Source organism: Bufo bufo, chromosome 5 (assembly GCF_905171765.1).
Source record: "Bufo bufo chromosome 5, aBufBuf1.1, whole genome shotgun sequence".
Lineage (NCBI taxonomy): Eukaryota > Metazoa > Chordata > Amphibia > Anura > Bufonidae > Bufo > Bufo bufo.
In genome coordinates, this window is record NC_053393.1 from 218,229,537 (window position 1) to 218,246,282 (window position 16,746).

Consider the following 16,746-nt stretch of genomic DNA (forward strand, 5'->3'; position numbering starts at 1 on the left):
CTTACCCGTCGGGCGTGTTCTGCCCCTGGTTCCAGCCAGGTCACCACCTTCGGTGTGCGGCCCCTTGGGGAGGGCTGCTACACTGGAAATAGAGGGGACTTGTCGTTGGTGGCCGTGGTCACCCAAAGGCTGGCGGGATGCAGAGGCTTTAGGAACCTCTGGTCCTTCTTGTCTTTTGGAGCAGTGGGCTTGGGGACCCCCTGGTCTCCTGTCTCCTGGGTGGGAGTGCAGGCAGCTAGGACTGTCTGTAATCCCGCTAGAAGAAAAAAAAAAAAAAAAAAAAGAAATCTGCAAACCAGGGAGGTCTACCTCCTACGGACACTAAGCTAAGACTGTTTTAAGGGTATAGCTGGAGGGAGGAGTTCACACTTTTGTGCTTAGTGTCGCCTTCTAGTGGCAACAGCTATACCAAAGGTCAAGCCTGTGTCCCCCAATGATACAGATGAGAAAAAAAAAAAAAATCATAATATTCCAAAAACAAATATTATATTTGGGTACGATGCATTAAATCAGTGGATACATACCCGCAGCAAGAACGTAAGCTTGGAGTCTCTGTAACAGATATGCCTTTGCCTTCCATTGGCCACATCTACCAAAGCCATTATCACCTGACCCAGGCAGCTCAGCGACCTGTTTATGCTACCAGCTTCCTACATAAAAGAAATATACAAGTAGAAAGTCACTCAACTGAAAGATAAAAATCACACGTAAGGTTGCTTGTAATCTGCAAAAGGGGTTATTAAGCTTCTAAAAGTCCCCATTTAAAAGGGTTTGTCCCACAAAAAATATTCTACATTTTTAAAAGCAGCACCTGGATGTGAATGCTTTAGATGTAATAAAAAGTTTTGCAATAAAATAAGAATCTGTGCAGCGCCACCTGCTTTTTATTCTTTCTTATTTCTCTGTCCACCTTGCTAATGTGGACGCACATGCTCCATGCAATCCTTCAGCTGCCAGCAGCCATATTTTCTGTTAAAGCTGTGATAGTTATAGTGAGAGCTGCAGCAGAAAGAACTCGAATCCTGAGCAGTCGTCTAGAAATAAATCTAGCAGAGCAACTGGAGCAATGAATGTGGAGATCCCTGGATCCATGTGCAGTACAGGGCTGGTTCTAGCTTTTTTTAGAAAGATTGTCATGTAAAAAATAAAAATCACATATCGTATATTAACCCCTTAAGGACCAGGTCATTTTTTGAAAATCTGACCAGTGTCACTTTATGTCGTGATAACTTTAAAACGCTTTGACTTATCCAGGCCATTCTGAGATTGTTTTTTCGTCACATACTGTACTTCATGACACTTGTAAAATTGAGTCAAAAAAAATCATTTTTATTTATAAAAAAAATACCAAATTTGCCAAAAATGTGGCAAATTTCCAAGTTTTAATTTCTCTACCTCCATTAGGCTACTTTTACACCTGCGTTAGGTGCGGATCCGTCTGGTATCTGCACAGACGGATCCGCACCTATAATGCAAACGCTTGTATCCGTTCAGAACGGATCTGTTTGCATTACCATGAATAAAAAAAAATTCAAAATAATTTTTTGGTTCATGATAATGCAAACAGATCCGTTTTGACTCACACAAAGTCAATGGGAGGTGGATCCGTTTTCAATTGCACCATATTGTGTAAGTCAGGACGGATCCGTTTGACTCCGCAGCGTTTTGGTGTCCACCTCCAGAGCGGAATGGAGGCTGAACGGAGGCAAACTGATGCATTCTGAACGGATCCTTATCCATTCAGAATGCATTGGGGCTAAACTGATCCGTTTTGGGCCGCTTGTGAGAGCCCTGAAACGGATCTCACAGGCGGACCCAGAAACGCCAGTGTGAAAGTAGCCTAATACATAGTAATACCTACAAAAATAGTTACTTTACATTTCTTATATGTCTACTTCATGTTTGGATCATTTTGTGAATGACATTTTATTTTTGGGGGACGTTACAAGGCTTAGAAGTTTAGAAGCAAATCTTGAAATTTTTCAGAAATTTTCAAAAACCCACTTTTTAAAAGGACCAGTTCAGGTCTGAAGTCACTTTGTGAGGCTTACATAATAGAAACCACCCAAAAATGACCCCATTTTAGAAACTACACCCTCAAGGTATTCAAAACTGATTTTACAAACTTTGTTAACCCTTTAGGTGTTCCACAAGAATTAATGGAAAATAGAGATACAATTTAAAAATTCACTTTTTGGGCAGATTTTCAATTTTAATAATTTTTTTCCAGTCACAAAAGCAAGGGTTAACAGCCAAACTAAACTCAATATTTATAGCCCTGATCCTGTAGTTTACAGAAACACCCCATATGTGGTCGTAAACTGCTGTACGGGCACACGGCAGGGCACAGAAGGAAAGGAATGCCATATGGTTTTTGGAAGGCATATTTTGCTAGACTGGTTTTTTGACACCATGTCCCATTTGAAGCCCCCCTGGAGTAGAAACTCCAAAAAAGTGACCCCATTATAGAAACTACGGGATAGGGTGGCAGTTTTGTTGGTACTAGTTTAGGATACATATGATTTTTGGTTGCTCTATATTACACTTTTTGTGAGGCAAGGTAACAAGAAATAGCTGTTTTGGCACCGTTTTTATTTTTTGTTATTTACAACATTTATCTGACAGGTTAGATCATGTGATATTTTTATAGACCAGGTTGTCACGGACGCGGCGATACCTAATATGTATACTATTTTTTTTATTTATGTAAGTTTTACACAATGATTTTTTTTTAAACAAAATGGGGTGCGTATGACTTTTTGATCGCTTGCTATTACACTTTTTGTGATGTAAGGTGACAAAAAAATGGATTTTTTTACACCGTTTTTACTTCGTTTTTTTTACGGTGTTTACCTGAGGGGTTAGGTCATGTGATATTTTTATAGAGCAGGTTATTAGGGACGCGGCGATACCCAATATGTATACTTTTTTAAATTTACTTAAGTTTTGCACAATAACAGCTTTTTTAAAACAAAAAAATAATAATGATGTTTTAGTGTCTCCATATTCTGAGCCAGTGTCTTATTTTTGGGTGATTTTCTTAGGTAGGGGCTAATTTTTTTGCGGGATGAGGCGACGGTTAGATTGGTACTATTGTGGTGGGCATACGCCTTTTTGATCGATTGCTGTTGTACTTTTTGTGATGTAAGGTGACCAAAAAATTGTTTATCTAGCACAGTTTTTTTTTTTTTTTTTTTACGGTGTTCATCTGAGGGGTTAGGTCATGTGATATTTTTATAGAGCCGGTCGATATGGACGTGGCGATACCGAATATGTCTACTTTATTTTTTCAAATTTTTTTTTTTTTACTTTATTTGGGGAAAATGACGTTTTTGTTTATTTATTTTTTTTGGGGGGGGGGGGGACTTAATTTTTTAAACTTTTTTTTTTCACTTTATTTTTTGTCCCACTTTGGGACTTCAACGTTTGGGGGTCTAATCCCTTTACAATGCATTCCAATAGTTCTGTATTGGAATGCAATGGCTGTATGGGTAATACAGTGTGTATTACTCATACAGCTTACTGCCTGTGAGATCCAGGGGGCTGGACCTCACAGGCTCGTCACCGGAAGGCAGCGCCGATGCCCAAGAAAGGCATTGCGCTGCCTTCCATGCCATCGGGTCCCCCTTACAGCCGCACGGGGGGGCACCGCCGCCGCAGCAACCTGTACAAGCAGCAAACCGCAGGTCAGATTGCAGACACTGGGGAAGATGGGGGTCACAGGACCCCCCTGCGCATGGTCCCCGGGTGATTTGAGCAGGCACCTTGTTCCGATCACCGCCCGCCGGTGATCGGAACTACACATGACGTATCGGTACGTCATGTGTCCTTAAGTACTGGGACATCATAAAAAAAAAAAATATTAACAATTTTCAACATTCTTAACAGATGGGGAATCATTTCGACAAAGTTTTCCAGTCCGATGCAAATAACATGACTTTTTACCAGATACCATTGGGATGACACATATGATGACACATATGATTAAAGAATAAAGGAGATAGGGTCCAACTTCTGTTCTTTCAACCCCTCTTCCCATTGAATACAGAACACCTCAGTGGAGGAAAATCTGTCCACCCACACACTGCCAATTACTCATATAAGCATCCCTCAGATCCTACCAATCAACATGTCCATTTCACTGGTAAACCTTTGTTAAAGATGTGTGAATTTTATTCTATATTTAGTATCTCTAGGACTGTAATGAGTTAAACTTTTTCTTCTCCAAGTGCCTCCCTCCCACCCCTCTTTGTCTCAAGCAGGAGAGGAAGGGGGGCAAAGTGCTGTGCTGTGGGCAGTGTCTGATTTCACACCTTTCTGCAGGTGTCCCATAGAGTATGGTGGAATGCGTAAACCAATCACATGACTTGATGATATATGTTGTTCACTGCCTATAGAGAAGCACCTCTTTGAAGTGTCACATATGACGTATGCAGTAATATTGTTAGACTGTCCACCATTACAAAATGGAGACCCGTAGATGTTTACATTAGCTTAACATTCCAAAGTGGTACCTACTGCGCAGATGTTAAGAGTGTTATCTCTGTTTCTCTTATCTCTTTGACCAATGAAACAATGGTTTGTGTCTCAGTGAGGACTGCCCTCTTCTGAAGATATATATATGCTTACCTCATGTAATAAAAGTTAGAGATTGCTTTGACCAACTTCTGTGTCAGTGTTCAGTCTCTCAGCCATTAGTGGATATTAACCCCCTGAAGGGGGAAGGTACATTGATTCGGAACACCAGAGTGTATCTTAAATGCCCTAATTTAGGGCTGCTTTAACACCTTTACTGGTTGTCTAGTAGGTGCTCTGCTGTACTATATGGCCTGTACTGCCCCCTGTCTGTGCCAGGATGAGCTGCTCTTTTGGACACTAGGTGAGTTGCGACTTCACTTTATTTTTCTGGTACATGTATGCACTTATGCAAAACCCTGAAGAAGCTCCTGCCCTCACCATAGATACTCATTTACAGCTTCCATCATCTATTCCTGTCTTATTTACATAAGGACTTGCTTTATCTGTCTTGGTTACCTTCCTATTTTTCTTAAAACTTCACTTTTTCCTGTTTTGGGATGACATTTTGGGGCTTTGGAACCAATTACTGATTTTCAATAGAGTTATAGACTCAGGTTACAATGGTCGTCTCGGAACTAGGGTTGTTGCGGGTATCGAAATTTCGATACCCAATCGATACTTTTGTCCCGGTATCGATACGATACCGGGATTTCCGTTTTTTCGATACTGGGCTGCGCTTCTGCGCAGTCTAGTATCTCTGAACATGAGCGCGCTGCTATCGGCGCGCTCATGTTCTCTCTCAGCAGCACGGGGAGAAGGAAGCTGTCCTCCCTCCCCCTGTGCTGCTGCCGCTGCCGGCAATGAGAAGAGAGGGGCGGAGGAGGGGCGGCAATGAGAAGAGAGGGGGTGGAGGAGGGGCGGCAATGAGAAGAGAGGGGCGGAGGAGGGGCGGGCGCACTGCGCCACCAATGATAGGATTACTATCGGAGCGATGGGAGGAGACATCAGCTTCACTAGTGGGCGTTCCTTTTCCCTGCGCTGCGATTGGACAGCGCTACAGCCAGGGAGAAGGAACGCCCACTAGTGAAGCTGATGTCTCCTCCCATCGCTCCGATAGTAATCAGCATGTGGAGCAGGAGAGGAGACAGTAATGGGGCACTGCGGGCGAACGGAGCGGCGCCCAGGACTAAATGGTGAGTGCTGAGACATCGCTGGGCGCCGCTCTGTGTGGCCTAATAGTGAAAGTCTGGACTCATATACAGTAGTCAGTCTTTAACACATACAGGAGGCGGGTGCCGGCAGCAGAATCGCATTGCCGGCACCCTGCCCCTGACAGGGAGCTGCGATCAGCGGCAGTTAACTGCCGCTGATCTGCTAGTACCCGCCTCCTGTATAAAGGGGTAAAATCATTGGTGGTGCAGTGTGCCCCCCCCCTCAATCCCCCCATCCCATTAAAATCATTGGTGGCACAGTGCGCCGGCCCCTCTCAACCCTCCAGTATTAAAATCATTGGTGGCAGTGGCCACAGGGACCTCTCCACTCCCCCTCATTGGTGGTGCAGTGGCAGCTTCTGATCGGAGCCCCAGCTGTGTAAGCCTGGGGCTCCGATCGGTTACCATGGCAGCCAGGACGCTACAGAAGCCCTGGTTGCCATGGTAACATCCCTGATGCTGTGTGCACAAAGCACAGAGCAGCAGGGACAGTGTGGAGTCCTATTCACCCTGATAGAGATCTATCAGGGTGAATAGGAAAAGGGATGAAAGATCCCAGGTTCTAGCCCCTAAGGGGGGAAATAGTTATTAAATAAAAAGTGAAAAAAAAAAACAAACACTAAAATATGAAGTATAAATCACCCCCCTTTTCCCAATTTCACATATAAAATATATAAATAAACATATTACATCGCCACGTCAGAAAAGTCCAAACTATTAAAATATAAAAAAAAAATCTAGGTGGTGAATGCCGGAACAGAAAAAATAAAATAAAAACTGCGCGATTCGCCATTTTTAAAAATGAGGAATGCACGTGGCTTTTTTTGTTTATTTTTTTCGCGTGGTATCGAATGGTATCGAGTATCGCAATACTTTTTCATGGTATCGAAACCGAATCAAAAATTTGGTATCGCAACAACTCTACTCGGAACCAATTAATATTGTAATTTGAGGGACCACTGTAGAATGAATAAAAAATAAAAAAAAAGCCAACCTTAAGTCTGACTCCATCCGTATGTGTGTCTTTTTGCCTCTCGGATCCTGCAAGATCTACAAGATTCAGTTGTGAAGATCTAATATTAACTATTTCATTGATCTTTTCCATTGATTCAATGGTGACTGTGAATACAGCATGCGATCGTGACGACTCCCTGTTCATTGAAGTTGAGGCCACACGCCTGTTCCGCCATCCAGTTGAAAGAACCTTAGGAAAAAAAATTTAAAATGTATTTCTTAATAAAGCATGGTCAGGTACATCCCATAAGGCAGTGAACGCACAAACTAAAAATTCTATGTAAACTACAAGAGAAACCAAGAAGTGAATAGTCTCTCTTCATAGTAGACGTGATTTGAAGATCAGCTTGTACTGTAGGTCCTGTTACCTGCAATTTTTTTTTTAAGGGAATTAAAGGGGTTTTGTGTATATTGATGACGTGTCGGACCCCTGCCGATCTGACAATAGTGACCAATCCTGAGGATAATCAATATTAAAAGCCCGGACAACCCCTTTATTCTAGGATCCTTTATCATTTTCCCTCTCTGGTATTCATTCCCCCTGTAAGTTAAAACGTGTATTGCCAGCCCTATTCACTTCAATGAAGCTGCACTGGAGCTACACCAGGGCGGCATCTTATTCATTCTCAGGGTCAGGATCGGGCCCAACCAATCGTGATGCTACACCCAAGCATTATGCCATCCCTTTAATAGGGAAAACTTCTTTTAGGACCCATTCACATGTCCGCATGTGTTTTGTGGTCCGCAAAACAAGGACACCGGCAATGTGCGTTCCGCATTTCTCGGACCGCACATCGCCGACACTATAATCAAAAATTCCTTTTCTTATCCTCATGTTCTAATTTTTTTCGGGAACGGAATTGCCAAACCGGAAGTGCGGATGCGGACAGCACTTAGTGTGCTGTCTGCATCCGTTCCGGACCCATTGAAAATTAATGGGTCCGTACCCGTTCCCAACTTGCAGACGTGTGAATGGAGTCAAATGGGGTGTTCCGGCCTGCTGCTATTCCAGTTATATTCAGCCCCACCTAACAGGCCAATGTGAGCAACGCCAACTTTTTCTTTGCGTTTGTTTTTAAACTTACAACCCCCCCCCCCCCTGTTACAAGCATACCTGATATGCCTCCGCTGCAGAGGTGACCACCTGCTCCACGGCTCCCACAACAAAGACCCCCTTCTTAATATGCTCCCTGAGACAAAGGCCTGCTGATGCAGACTCCAGAAGGTCAAATATCTGCTCATTGTAGATTTCAATAAAAGAGCATTTACACAAAAAGCTTTTCCCATCTCCAGCCTGAAAATATAATGAAAACATGATTAATAAATTGTATTTCACAGCATTAATTGTAGGTCAAAGTCAGGCACACAAAACGTCATTGCTATTTTGTTATAGACCATACTAACATTCATTTCCATCGTCTATATGGCCTATAAGGGTCTATGGACATCATAAATGGGGTCTTATAATACAGTCTGCTACAGACATCACACATCCATAGATTGCAGAGCAATGCTGACTGCAAAGCAACCAATTAAAGTGAATGGGGTGGCGTTGTAAGCCACAAGTAGCCGCAACCACACCAAGGGGACACTCGCTCTAAATCCAACGAGACTCGCTTTCATTACCTGCAATGCAGTCAGCGCTATTCTTTATTGTGTCAAGCAACATGAGTTGTGGGCAAAGCTGCAGTGTAAAGCCAGCCTTAGGCCTCTTTCACAAGAGGGAGTTTTCTGTCCGGATGCTTTGTGTGTAGTGAACGCATAGCATCCGGACTGAATCCTGACCCAGTCTTTTCAATGGGTCATTTTTCCCACATCATGTCTGCGTTCAGGGAAAATTAGAAAAAAAATATATAATAATAATAATAACAATAATAATAATAATCACAGCGTGTTCTATATTAATAGTGAATTTTTTCATCAATGGGGCTTGCGTGAAAAACAGAATGCATCCGGATGTAATGTATTTTTTATTGATGGTTGCCAGGAGATGTAGATGGTTATTATTCAGGATTTTTTTTTACGTGCGTGAAAAACGCATCAAAACTGATTGCACCCGCGTGGAAAAAAAACTGAAACACTGAGTGCAATCGCAGACAAAAGTGAAAGTTTTGCAGGGAAGTTCAATCAGTTTTTCCCTGAACAGATCCTGACACAATCCGTATTGCTCGTCTGAAAGAGGCCTTAAAGAGCATCTATCACCATGACCAACTAGTAAACCAGGCATACTGCGTGCACAGTTTATTGCTACCTTCCTTTCTGCAATCGGATGCTCCATTGTAAAATAGATATTTATTTATTTGAATGTGCTAATGAGATGCTCTGAACAACCAAGGGGTGGGCCTCTCAAAGCACATCTTTACCTCCTTCACTGATTGACAGGTGCAAGAATTCTCATTTCTCCAACGCCTGGCCCTGAAGTCTCACGCAAGTGCCAGCATGCGCTGTTACCTCCCTGGGGCATCAAAAGATTTGAGGGCATTTGAGGTACTGATAATCCGTGAACTTTCAGGCCGATAGCCGATCATTTATACCGATATTTTATATCTCATAACATATATTAGTTGGTAGTCACTGAGGTAGTGGAAATTTGCATTTGGCACTAGTATATTATAAATGTAAATTATAAATGAATAGAGCCCTTAGTTGGTAGTTAATTTATAATTTACATTTATAATATACTAGTGCCAAATGCCAACACCGACTTTATTAACCCCTATCAGACCTCAGATCAGCCCTTTATTAACCCCTATCAGACCTCAGATGAATAAAATAAAAAACTCCTCGCCTCTCCTGCGTCACGGCTCCTTGCTCCCCTGTGGTCTCCGACCAGCGCTGCACTGTCACCTGACATCGTGCAGCGTCAGGTCATAGTGCACGCACTACATCCTGACGCTGTATGGGGTCAGGACAGTGCAGCGCGGGCGCCATCAAAGAAGACCAGAGAGGGTGAGTATCAGAAGCACTTGCTGCGCTTCTTCCCCACTCCCGGCACCCGATGCATACTAGTGCGCGCTTCCATAAGGGAAGCGCTCACTAGTACTCGCTTTATACGCATTATCGGTATATCAGCAAGGTTAGATGCCGATAATGTACAAAATCCTGAATATCGGCCGATAATATCGGTACTTCCGATAATCAGTCGATCCCTAATTTGGAGGCATTGGAGCAGTGCCTAGCCCTGTCAATCAGAGTGGGATGGCATTGGCGAGAGATGAGGAGGAGAAGCGTTTCTCACAGGGCTAGGCGTGCCCTGGGTGCTCTGAGCACCTCATCAGCATATGGATAAAAGTTAGGATTTCTCTGCCACGGAAAAATCAAATAGCAAAAAAGAAGGTAGAGTGAAACTCAGTATGATCAACCATTCCAGGCAGTATGCCTGGTTTAACCCCTTAAGGACACAGGGCGTACCTGTAAGTCTTGTGTAGTTCCAATCACTGCCGCACGGCTGGCAGTGATCAGAACGGGTTGCCTGCTGAAATCACTCAGCAGGCACCCTGTGACAATGCCTAGGGGTGTCCTGTGACCCCCCCGCATTGCCGATCGCTACAAACCGCAGGTCAATTCAGACCTGCGGCTTGTAGCGCTTATGCACGTTTCTGATCCCTGCGGCCTATATTTCAAAGTTAACGGGCGATCTTCCCCCGCCCCCCCCCCCCCCCGTTTATTCTCAGGATGATCGAGCGATTGAATCAGAGTGTCAGCTCATTGCTGACACTGATTCAAACGGCTGACATCTGTGCAGATGTCAGCCGTTTTAACCCCTTCCATGCCACGGTCCGTAGGGACAGCTGTATGGAAGTGGTGAACAGGGAGGGTGCTCCCTCCCTCTCCTATTGGGGGGCTGCTGTGCCTTTGCAGCCCCCGGACAGGATGGAGTCACAGAGGGAGGGAGCCCCCCTCCCTCCCCTTCCCGTCTGATCAGTTGTGGTAGACGGGGAAGGTTCCCATGGCAACAGGACGCCTTCTCAGGCATCCTGCTGTCCATGGTGCTGAACAGATCTGTGCTAAAGGCAGAGATCTGTTCAGACAAAGTGTAAGTGAAATACAGTAGAGTACACTATATAGTGTACTGTACTGTATTATACAGACATCAGACCCACTGGATCTTCAAGAACCAAGGGGTCTGGGTAAAAAAAAAATATATATTAAAAAGTGAAAAAAAGTAAAAAATAAAACACACATTTATCCCTGATTAAAAATTAATAAAATTCCCTACACATGTTATATATCACCGCGTCCGTAACGACCCGATCTATAAAACGGTGTACGCCATAAAAAAATTAAATGATGAAAACTATGATGAAATTTAAATTTTGCCCACCTTACTTCCCAAAAAGGTAATAAAAGTGATCAAAAAAGTCGTATGTACGCCAAAATAGCACCAGTCGCCTCATCCTGCAAAAAATGAGCCCCTACATGAGACAATGGCCCAAAAAATAAAAAAAACTATGGCTCTCAGACTAAAACATGATTTTTTTGTTTCAAAAATGCTTTTTTTATGTTAAACGTAAAAAAAAAACAAAAAAAAAAAACGTTGGCATTAGGTATCGTTGCATCCGGAAGACTCTGCTCTATAAAAATACCACATGACCTAAACCCTAAGGTGAACACCGTTAAAAAAAAAAAAAGGAGTGTCAAAAGTGTCACCTTTTTGGTCACCTTACATCACAAAATAGTGCCAATCTAACAGTCATCTCATCCCACAAAAATGGTACCCAACCTGAGACAATTGCCTAAAAACTGAAAAAACTATGACTCTCAGACTATGGAGACACTAAAACATGTTTTTGTTTTATTTTTTGTTTCAAAAATAATTAGTGTAAAACTTAATTTTTTTTTAAATAAAATATACATATTAGGTATCACCACGTCCGTAACGACCGGCTCTATAAAAATATCATATGACCTAACCCCTCAGGTGAACACTGTCAAAAAAATAAAATAAAAACTGTGCTAAAAAAACATTTGTTTTGTCACCTTACGTCACTAAAAGTGCAACACCAAGCAATCAAAAAGGCTTATGCCCCCCACAATGGTGCCAATCTAACAGTCATCTCATTACGCACAGACTGATACCCTACATAAAACAATTGCCCAAAAAATAAAGAAACTATGGCTCTCAGACTATGGAGACATTAAAACAAGTTTTTTTGGGTTTCAAAAATTATATATTATTGTGTAAAACCTTAATAAATAAAAAAAAAGGTATACATATTAGGTATTGCCATGTCCGTAAGAACCTGCTCTATAAAAATATCACATGATCTAATCCCTCAGGTGAACAATGTAAAAATAAAAACGGTGTCAAAAAAGCCATAATTTTGTCACCTTACATCACAAAAAGTGTGTTAGCAAGCGATCAAAAAAGGTATATGCACCCCAAAATCATACCATTAAAACAGTCATCTCATCCTGCAAAAAATGAGACCCTAACTAAGACAATCGGCCAAAAAATAAAAAAAATATGGCGAACAGACTATGGAGACACTAAAATGATTTTTTTTTTGTTTAAAAAATGATATTATTGTGTAAAACTTAAATAAATGTAAAAAAGTAAACATATTAGGTATCCCTGCGTCCGTAACAACCTGCTCTATAAAAATAGCACATGATCTAATCTGTCAGATGAACGTCGTAAATAATAAAAAATAAAAACGGTGCCAAAACTGGTATTTTTTGGTAAATTTTCAATTTTAATCCATTTTTTCCCCGTAACATAGCAAGGGTTAACAGCCAAACAGAACTCAATATTTATTGCCCTGATTCTGTAGTTTACAGAAATGCCCCATATGTGGTCGTAAACGGCTGTATGGCCACACGGCAGGGCGCAGAAGGAAAGGATTGCCATATGGATTTTGGAAGGCAGTTTTTGCTGGACTTGTTTTTTGACACCATGTCCCATTTGAAGCCCCCCCGATGCCCCCCTAGAATAGAAACTCCAAAAAGTGACCCCATTTAAGAAACTACACCCTTCAAGGTATTCAAAACTGATTTTACTAACTTTGTTAACCCTTTAAGTGTTCCACAAGAGTTAATGGCAAATGTAGATGAAATTTCAGAATTTCTATTTTTCGTTACTTTGCTTCACAAAACGTGTAATATAGAGCAACCAAAAATCATATGTACCCTAAACTAGTACCAAAAAAACTGCCACCTTAGGCTACTTTCACACTTGCGTTAAGGGTTCCGCTTGCGAATTCCGTTTGAAGGCTCTCACAAGCGGCCCCGAACGGATCCGTACTGCCCTAATGCATTCTGAGTGGATAAGGATCCGCTCAGAATGCATCAGTATGGCTCAGTTTCGCCTCCGTTCTGCTGAGCAGGCGGACACCCGAACGCAGCTTGCAGCGTTCGGGTGTCCGCCCTGCCGTGCGGAGCCAAACTGATCCGTCCAGACTTACAATGTAAGTCAATGGGGACGGATCCATTTGACGTTGACACAATATGGTGCAATTTCAAACGGATCCGTCCCCCATTGACTTTCAATGTAAAGTCAGGACAGATCCGTCTGACTAACAATTAGACTTAGATTTTTTATTTTTTTTAATATAATGCAGACGGATCCGCTCCGAACGCAAGTGTGAAAGTAGCCTTATCCCGTAGTTTCCAAAATGGGGTCACTTTTTGGAGTTTCTACTCTAGGGGTGCATCAGGAGGCTTCAAATGGGACATGGTGTAAATAAACCAGTCCAGCGAAATCTGCCTTCCAAAAACCACACGGCGCTCCTTTCCCTCTACGCCCTGACGTGGGGCCGTACAACCACATATCGGGTGTTTCTGTAAAGGGCAATAAATATAGAGTTTTGTTTGGCTGTTAACCCTTGCTTTGTTAGTGGAAAAAATTTATTAAAATGGAAACTTTGGCAAAAAATTGAAATTATGAAATGTCATCTCCATTTGCCATCAACTCTTGTGGAACACCTAAAGGGTTAATGATGTTTGTAAAATCAGTTTTGAATACGTTGAGGGGTGTAGTTTCTAGGATGGGATCACTTTTGGGTGGTTTCTATTATGTAAGCCTCACAAAGTCACTTCAGACCTGAACTGGTCCCTAAAAAGTGGGTTTTTCAAAATTTCTGAACATTTTCAAGATTTGCATCTAAAACTTCTAAGCCTTGTAACGTCCCCAAGAAATTAAATGGCATTCCCAAAATGATCCAAACATAAAGTAGACATATAGGGAATGTAGAGTAATAACTATTTTTGGAGGTATTACTATGTATTATAGAAGTAGAGAAATTGAAACTTGGAAATTTGCTAATTTTTCCCAAATTTTGGTAAATTTGGTATTTTTTTTTTATAAATAATAATAAAAAAAAATTTGGACTCCATTTTACCAGTGTTATGAAGTACAATATGTGACGAAAAAACAATCTCAGAATGGCCTGGATAAGTCAAAGCGTTTTAAAGTTATCACCACATAAAGTGACACTGGTCAGATTTGCAAAAAATGGCTTGGTCCTTAAAGGGCTTCTGTCACCCCACTAAACCGTTTTTTTTTTTGTTTTGTTTACTAATAATCCCTATACTGCGAGCTCTGCATACATAAGTTAAATAATCATTTTGGTTCAGTAGAATTTGATAAAAAGCGATTTTTAAAATATGCAAATTACCTTTCTACCAGCAAGTAGGGCGGCTACTTGCTGCTAGCAGCCGCATCCTCCGATCCTAATGACGCCCCCCCTCCGCATTGTGATTGACAGGGCCAGCGAACGGAATCGTTCTCTGCTGGCCCTGCCTGTTAGCATTCAAAATCTGGCTCCATCCTCAATGCGCCTGCGCCGATAATGTCACATCTACACCCGACGCAGGCGCATTGAGGAGCGAGCGGCCGCCTCTCAGTGCGCCTGCGCAGATTGAAGATACGTACGGTCGCAGCGCAGGCGCCAGATTTTGAATGCTAACAGGCAGGGCCAGCAGAGATCGATTCCGTTCCCTGGCCCTGTCAATCACAATGCGGAGGGGGAGTCATTAGGATCGGAGGATGCGGCTGCTACCAGCAAGTAGCCGCCCTACTTGCTGGTAGCAAGGTAATTTGCATATTTTAAAAATCGCTTTTTATCAAATTCTACTGAACCAAAATGATTATTTAACTTATGTATGCAGAGCTCGCAGTATAGGGATTATTAGTAAACCAAAAAAAAAACAGTTTAGTGGGCTGACAGAAGCCCTTTAAGGTGAAATAAGGCTGTGTCCTTAAGGGGTTAATATGGCAGATCATGGTAACAGATGTTCTTTAAAGTCATGTCTTGCATTACAACGCATATTAAAGTGTACATGCCTTTTCTTTTTCCCGATTGATCAGGAAAAACAGGTATTCAAAACTTCGAGGAATAACACCTCTGAGGTTGTGTGTAAAGTTGTCAGAATCAGATGGCCCTAAAAGACAAAGACACATTTACCTTTATCCTTTAAAAAGAAACCACACGAAGCAGAAATTAAGGAATTATTTACAGTCCAATACAAAGATGCTCCTTCCATCCACAGTGCGCACAACGCTGCTGGAAAACCCCAGGACGATGCATGACCATATGTACATACTGGGGAGACACTACTTTTGGAGAATTAGGGTAACAAGTTCTGCATAAATGTCCCCGTAAAATACAGTCACACAGAAGGGATGATGGAAACATTGTTTATACAAGGTTGGTCTTCCTGGATTTTTCTACAAATGGATCAGACACAATACTGATGGTTACTGACCATTTCATCGCCATTGTAAGTCATCCGTGTACATGGAGGAATGCTGAGAAAAGACCTAGCTCTCCCAATACCCAATCTGCCCTATGCGACACTGCGGAGCCTGTAATGTCGTTGATACATCATTGGGGGTGATATTCAGACTAGCGTTTCATACACCAGTCTTAATAAGGTATGCTCTGGAGTACGATGGGGTGAAATTCAGAGAGGGGTGGGGGTGGGGAGGGGGGGGGGGGAGTGAATTTGGTGCATCTTTCTGGGAAGTGATGTGCGTGTAAAACTGTATGCCTTTTTGGACACTACTTTTGTGGTGCAGGGGTCTTGATAAAACCCCCCTGTGGGTTTATACAGAATCACCATGTGACAGGGAATATTTTATCTCTGTGTCACTGCAGTAGAATTGCACTGCCTAATTTCTGTAACCAGGGGCAGACTGGCCGTGGACCCTACAGGAAAATTTCCCGGGCCGATGCCTAGGGGGCCATCTCAGTCCTCCTCACGGCCACTGGCTGGGTACAGAACGATCTGATGCTCTAAGCACTAATTTATACTAGGAGCATCAGGTACTTAGGCACCTGGCTGGTACTCACAGGTGCTGAACCTGAATTAAACTGTATTACTGTCCTCAGGACAGTGGGCAATTCCATTTGTGACGGAATCACTATTTAAGTATGTGCTTCCACATTTGACGGTAAATAAGTCTGCTACTAAAGTATATGCTATATGCATTTTGGCATTGTGTGACAAAGCATAAGACTGTACAGTTAAGCAAAAATACTTAGATTTTTTGCTTCTGTTACATTGTCTAAATTGTCCATAACATGTTGTGACGGAATCACTTTTCATGGACACAAAGAGATGAGTTTGTTTCAAAAAGAATAAATCTCTGTGAATGTAAAAGAAAAAGATAATATTTCTGTTATATATGTTATACATTACTTTGTATATAGCCTAGTAGCAGATATCATTTTTCTCACTTTGTTATACAACATGGCTTACCATCGATTTCAGCACTGTGACGGAATCACCAGTTGTCCTTAGCATTGTAAGGAAAGATTTTATTCAACTTCAGTTTTCTTTAATGAATATTTAAAAGCTTATCATTTTCTTTTATACAAGCAGCGCTCATTCTGCATTAACAGAGTTCGCAAATACATATTTCATTCTGTCATAGGACAACTTTAAAGTTGGCTGCGGTATATGTATAACATCATGTTCATCAACCCAGCATTGATTTTCTTTTTCTGGGAACACAAAAATCTGGCCTGCTTCATCATTCTTTCTCAAGTTGAGAACTACA

The 16,746-nt window shown here is 42.0% G+C and overlaps 1 protein-coding gene across 2 annotated transcripts in view; it reads right to left on the reverse strand.

Annotated features, from left to right (window-relative positions):
• KIF15 (kinesin family member 15) overlaps positions 1 to 16,746 on the reverse strand; it is a 143,667-nt gene that overhangs the window by 115,610 nt on the left and 11,311 nt on the right. For both annotated transcript variants that reach the window (XM_040431884.1, XM_040431883.1), the window contains exons 6-9: positions 15,028 to 15,125; positions 7,858 to 8,037; positions 6,724 to 6,933; positions 525 to 650 (exon numbers count right to left, since the gene is read on the reverse strand). In XM_040431884.1, the coding sequence (XP_040287818.1) occupies positions 525 to 650; positions 6,724 to 6,933; positions 7,858 to 8,037; positions 15,028 to 15,125 (614 nt within the window). The remainder of the gene's footprint in view (positions 1 to 524; positions 651 to 6,723; positions 6,934 to 7,857; positions 8,038 to 15,027; positions 15,126 to 16,746) is intronic.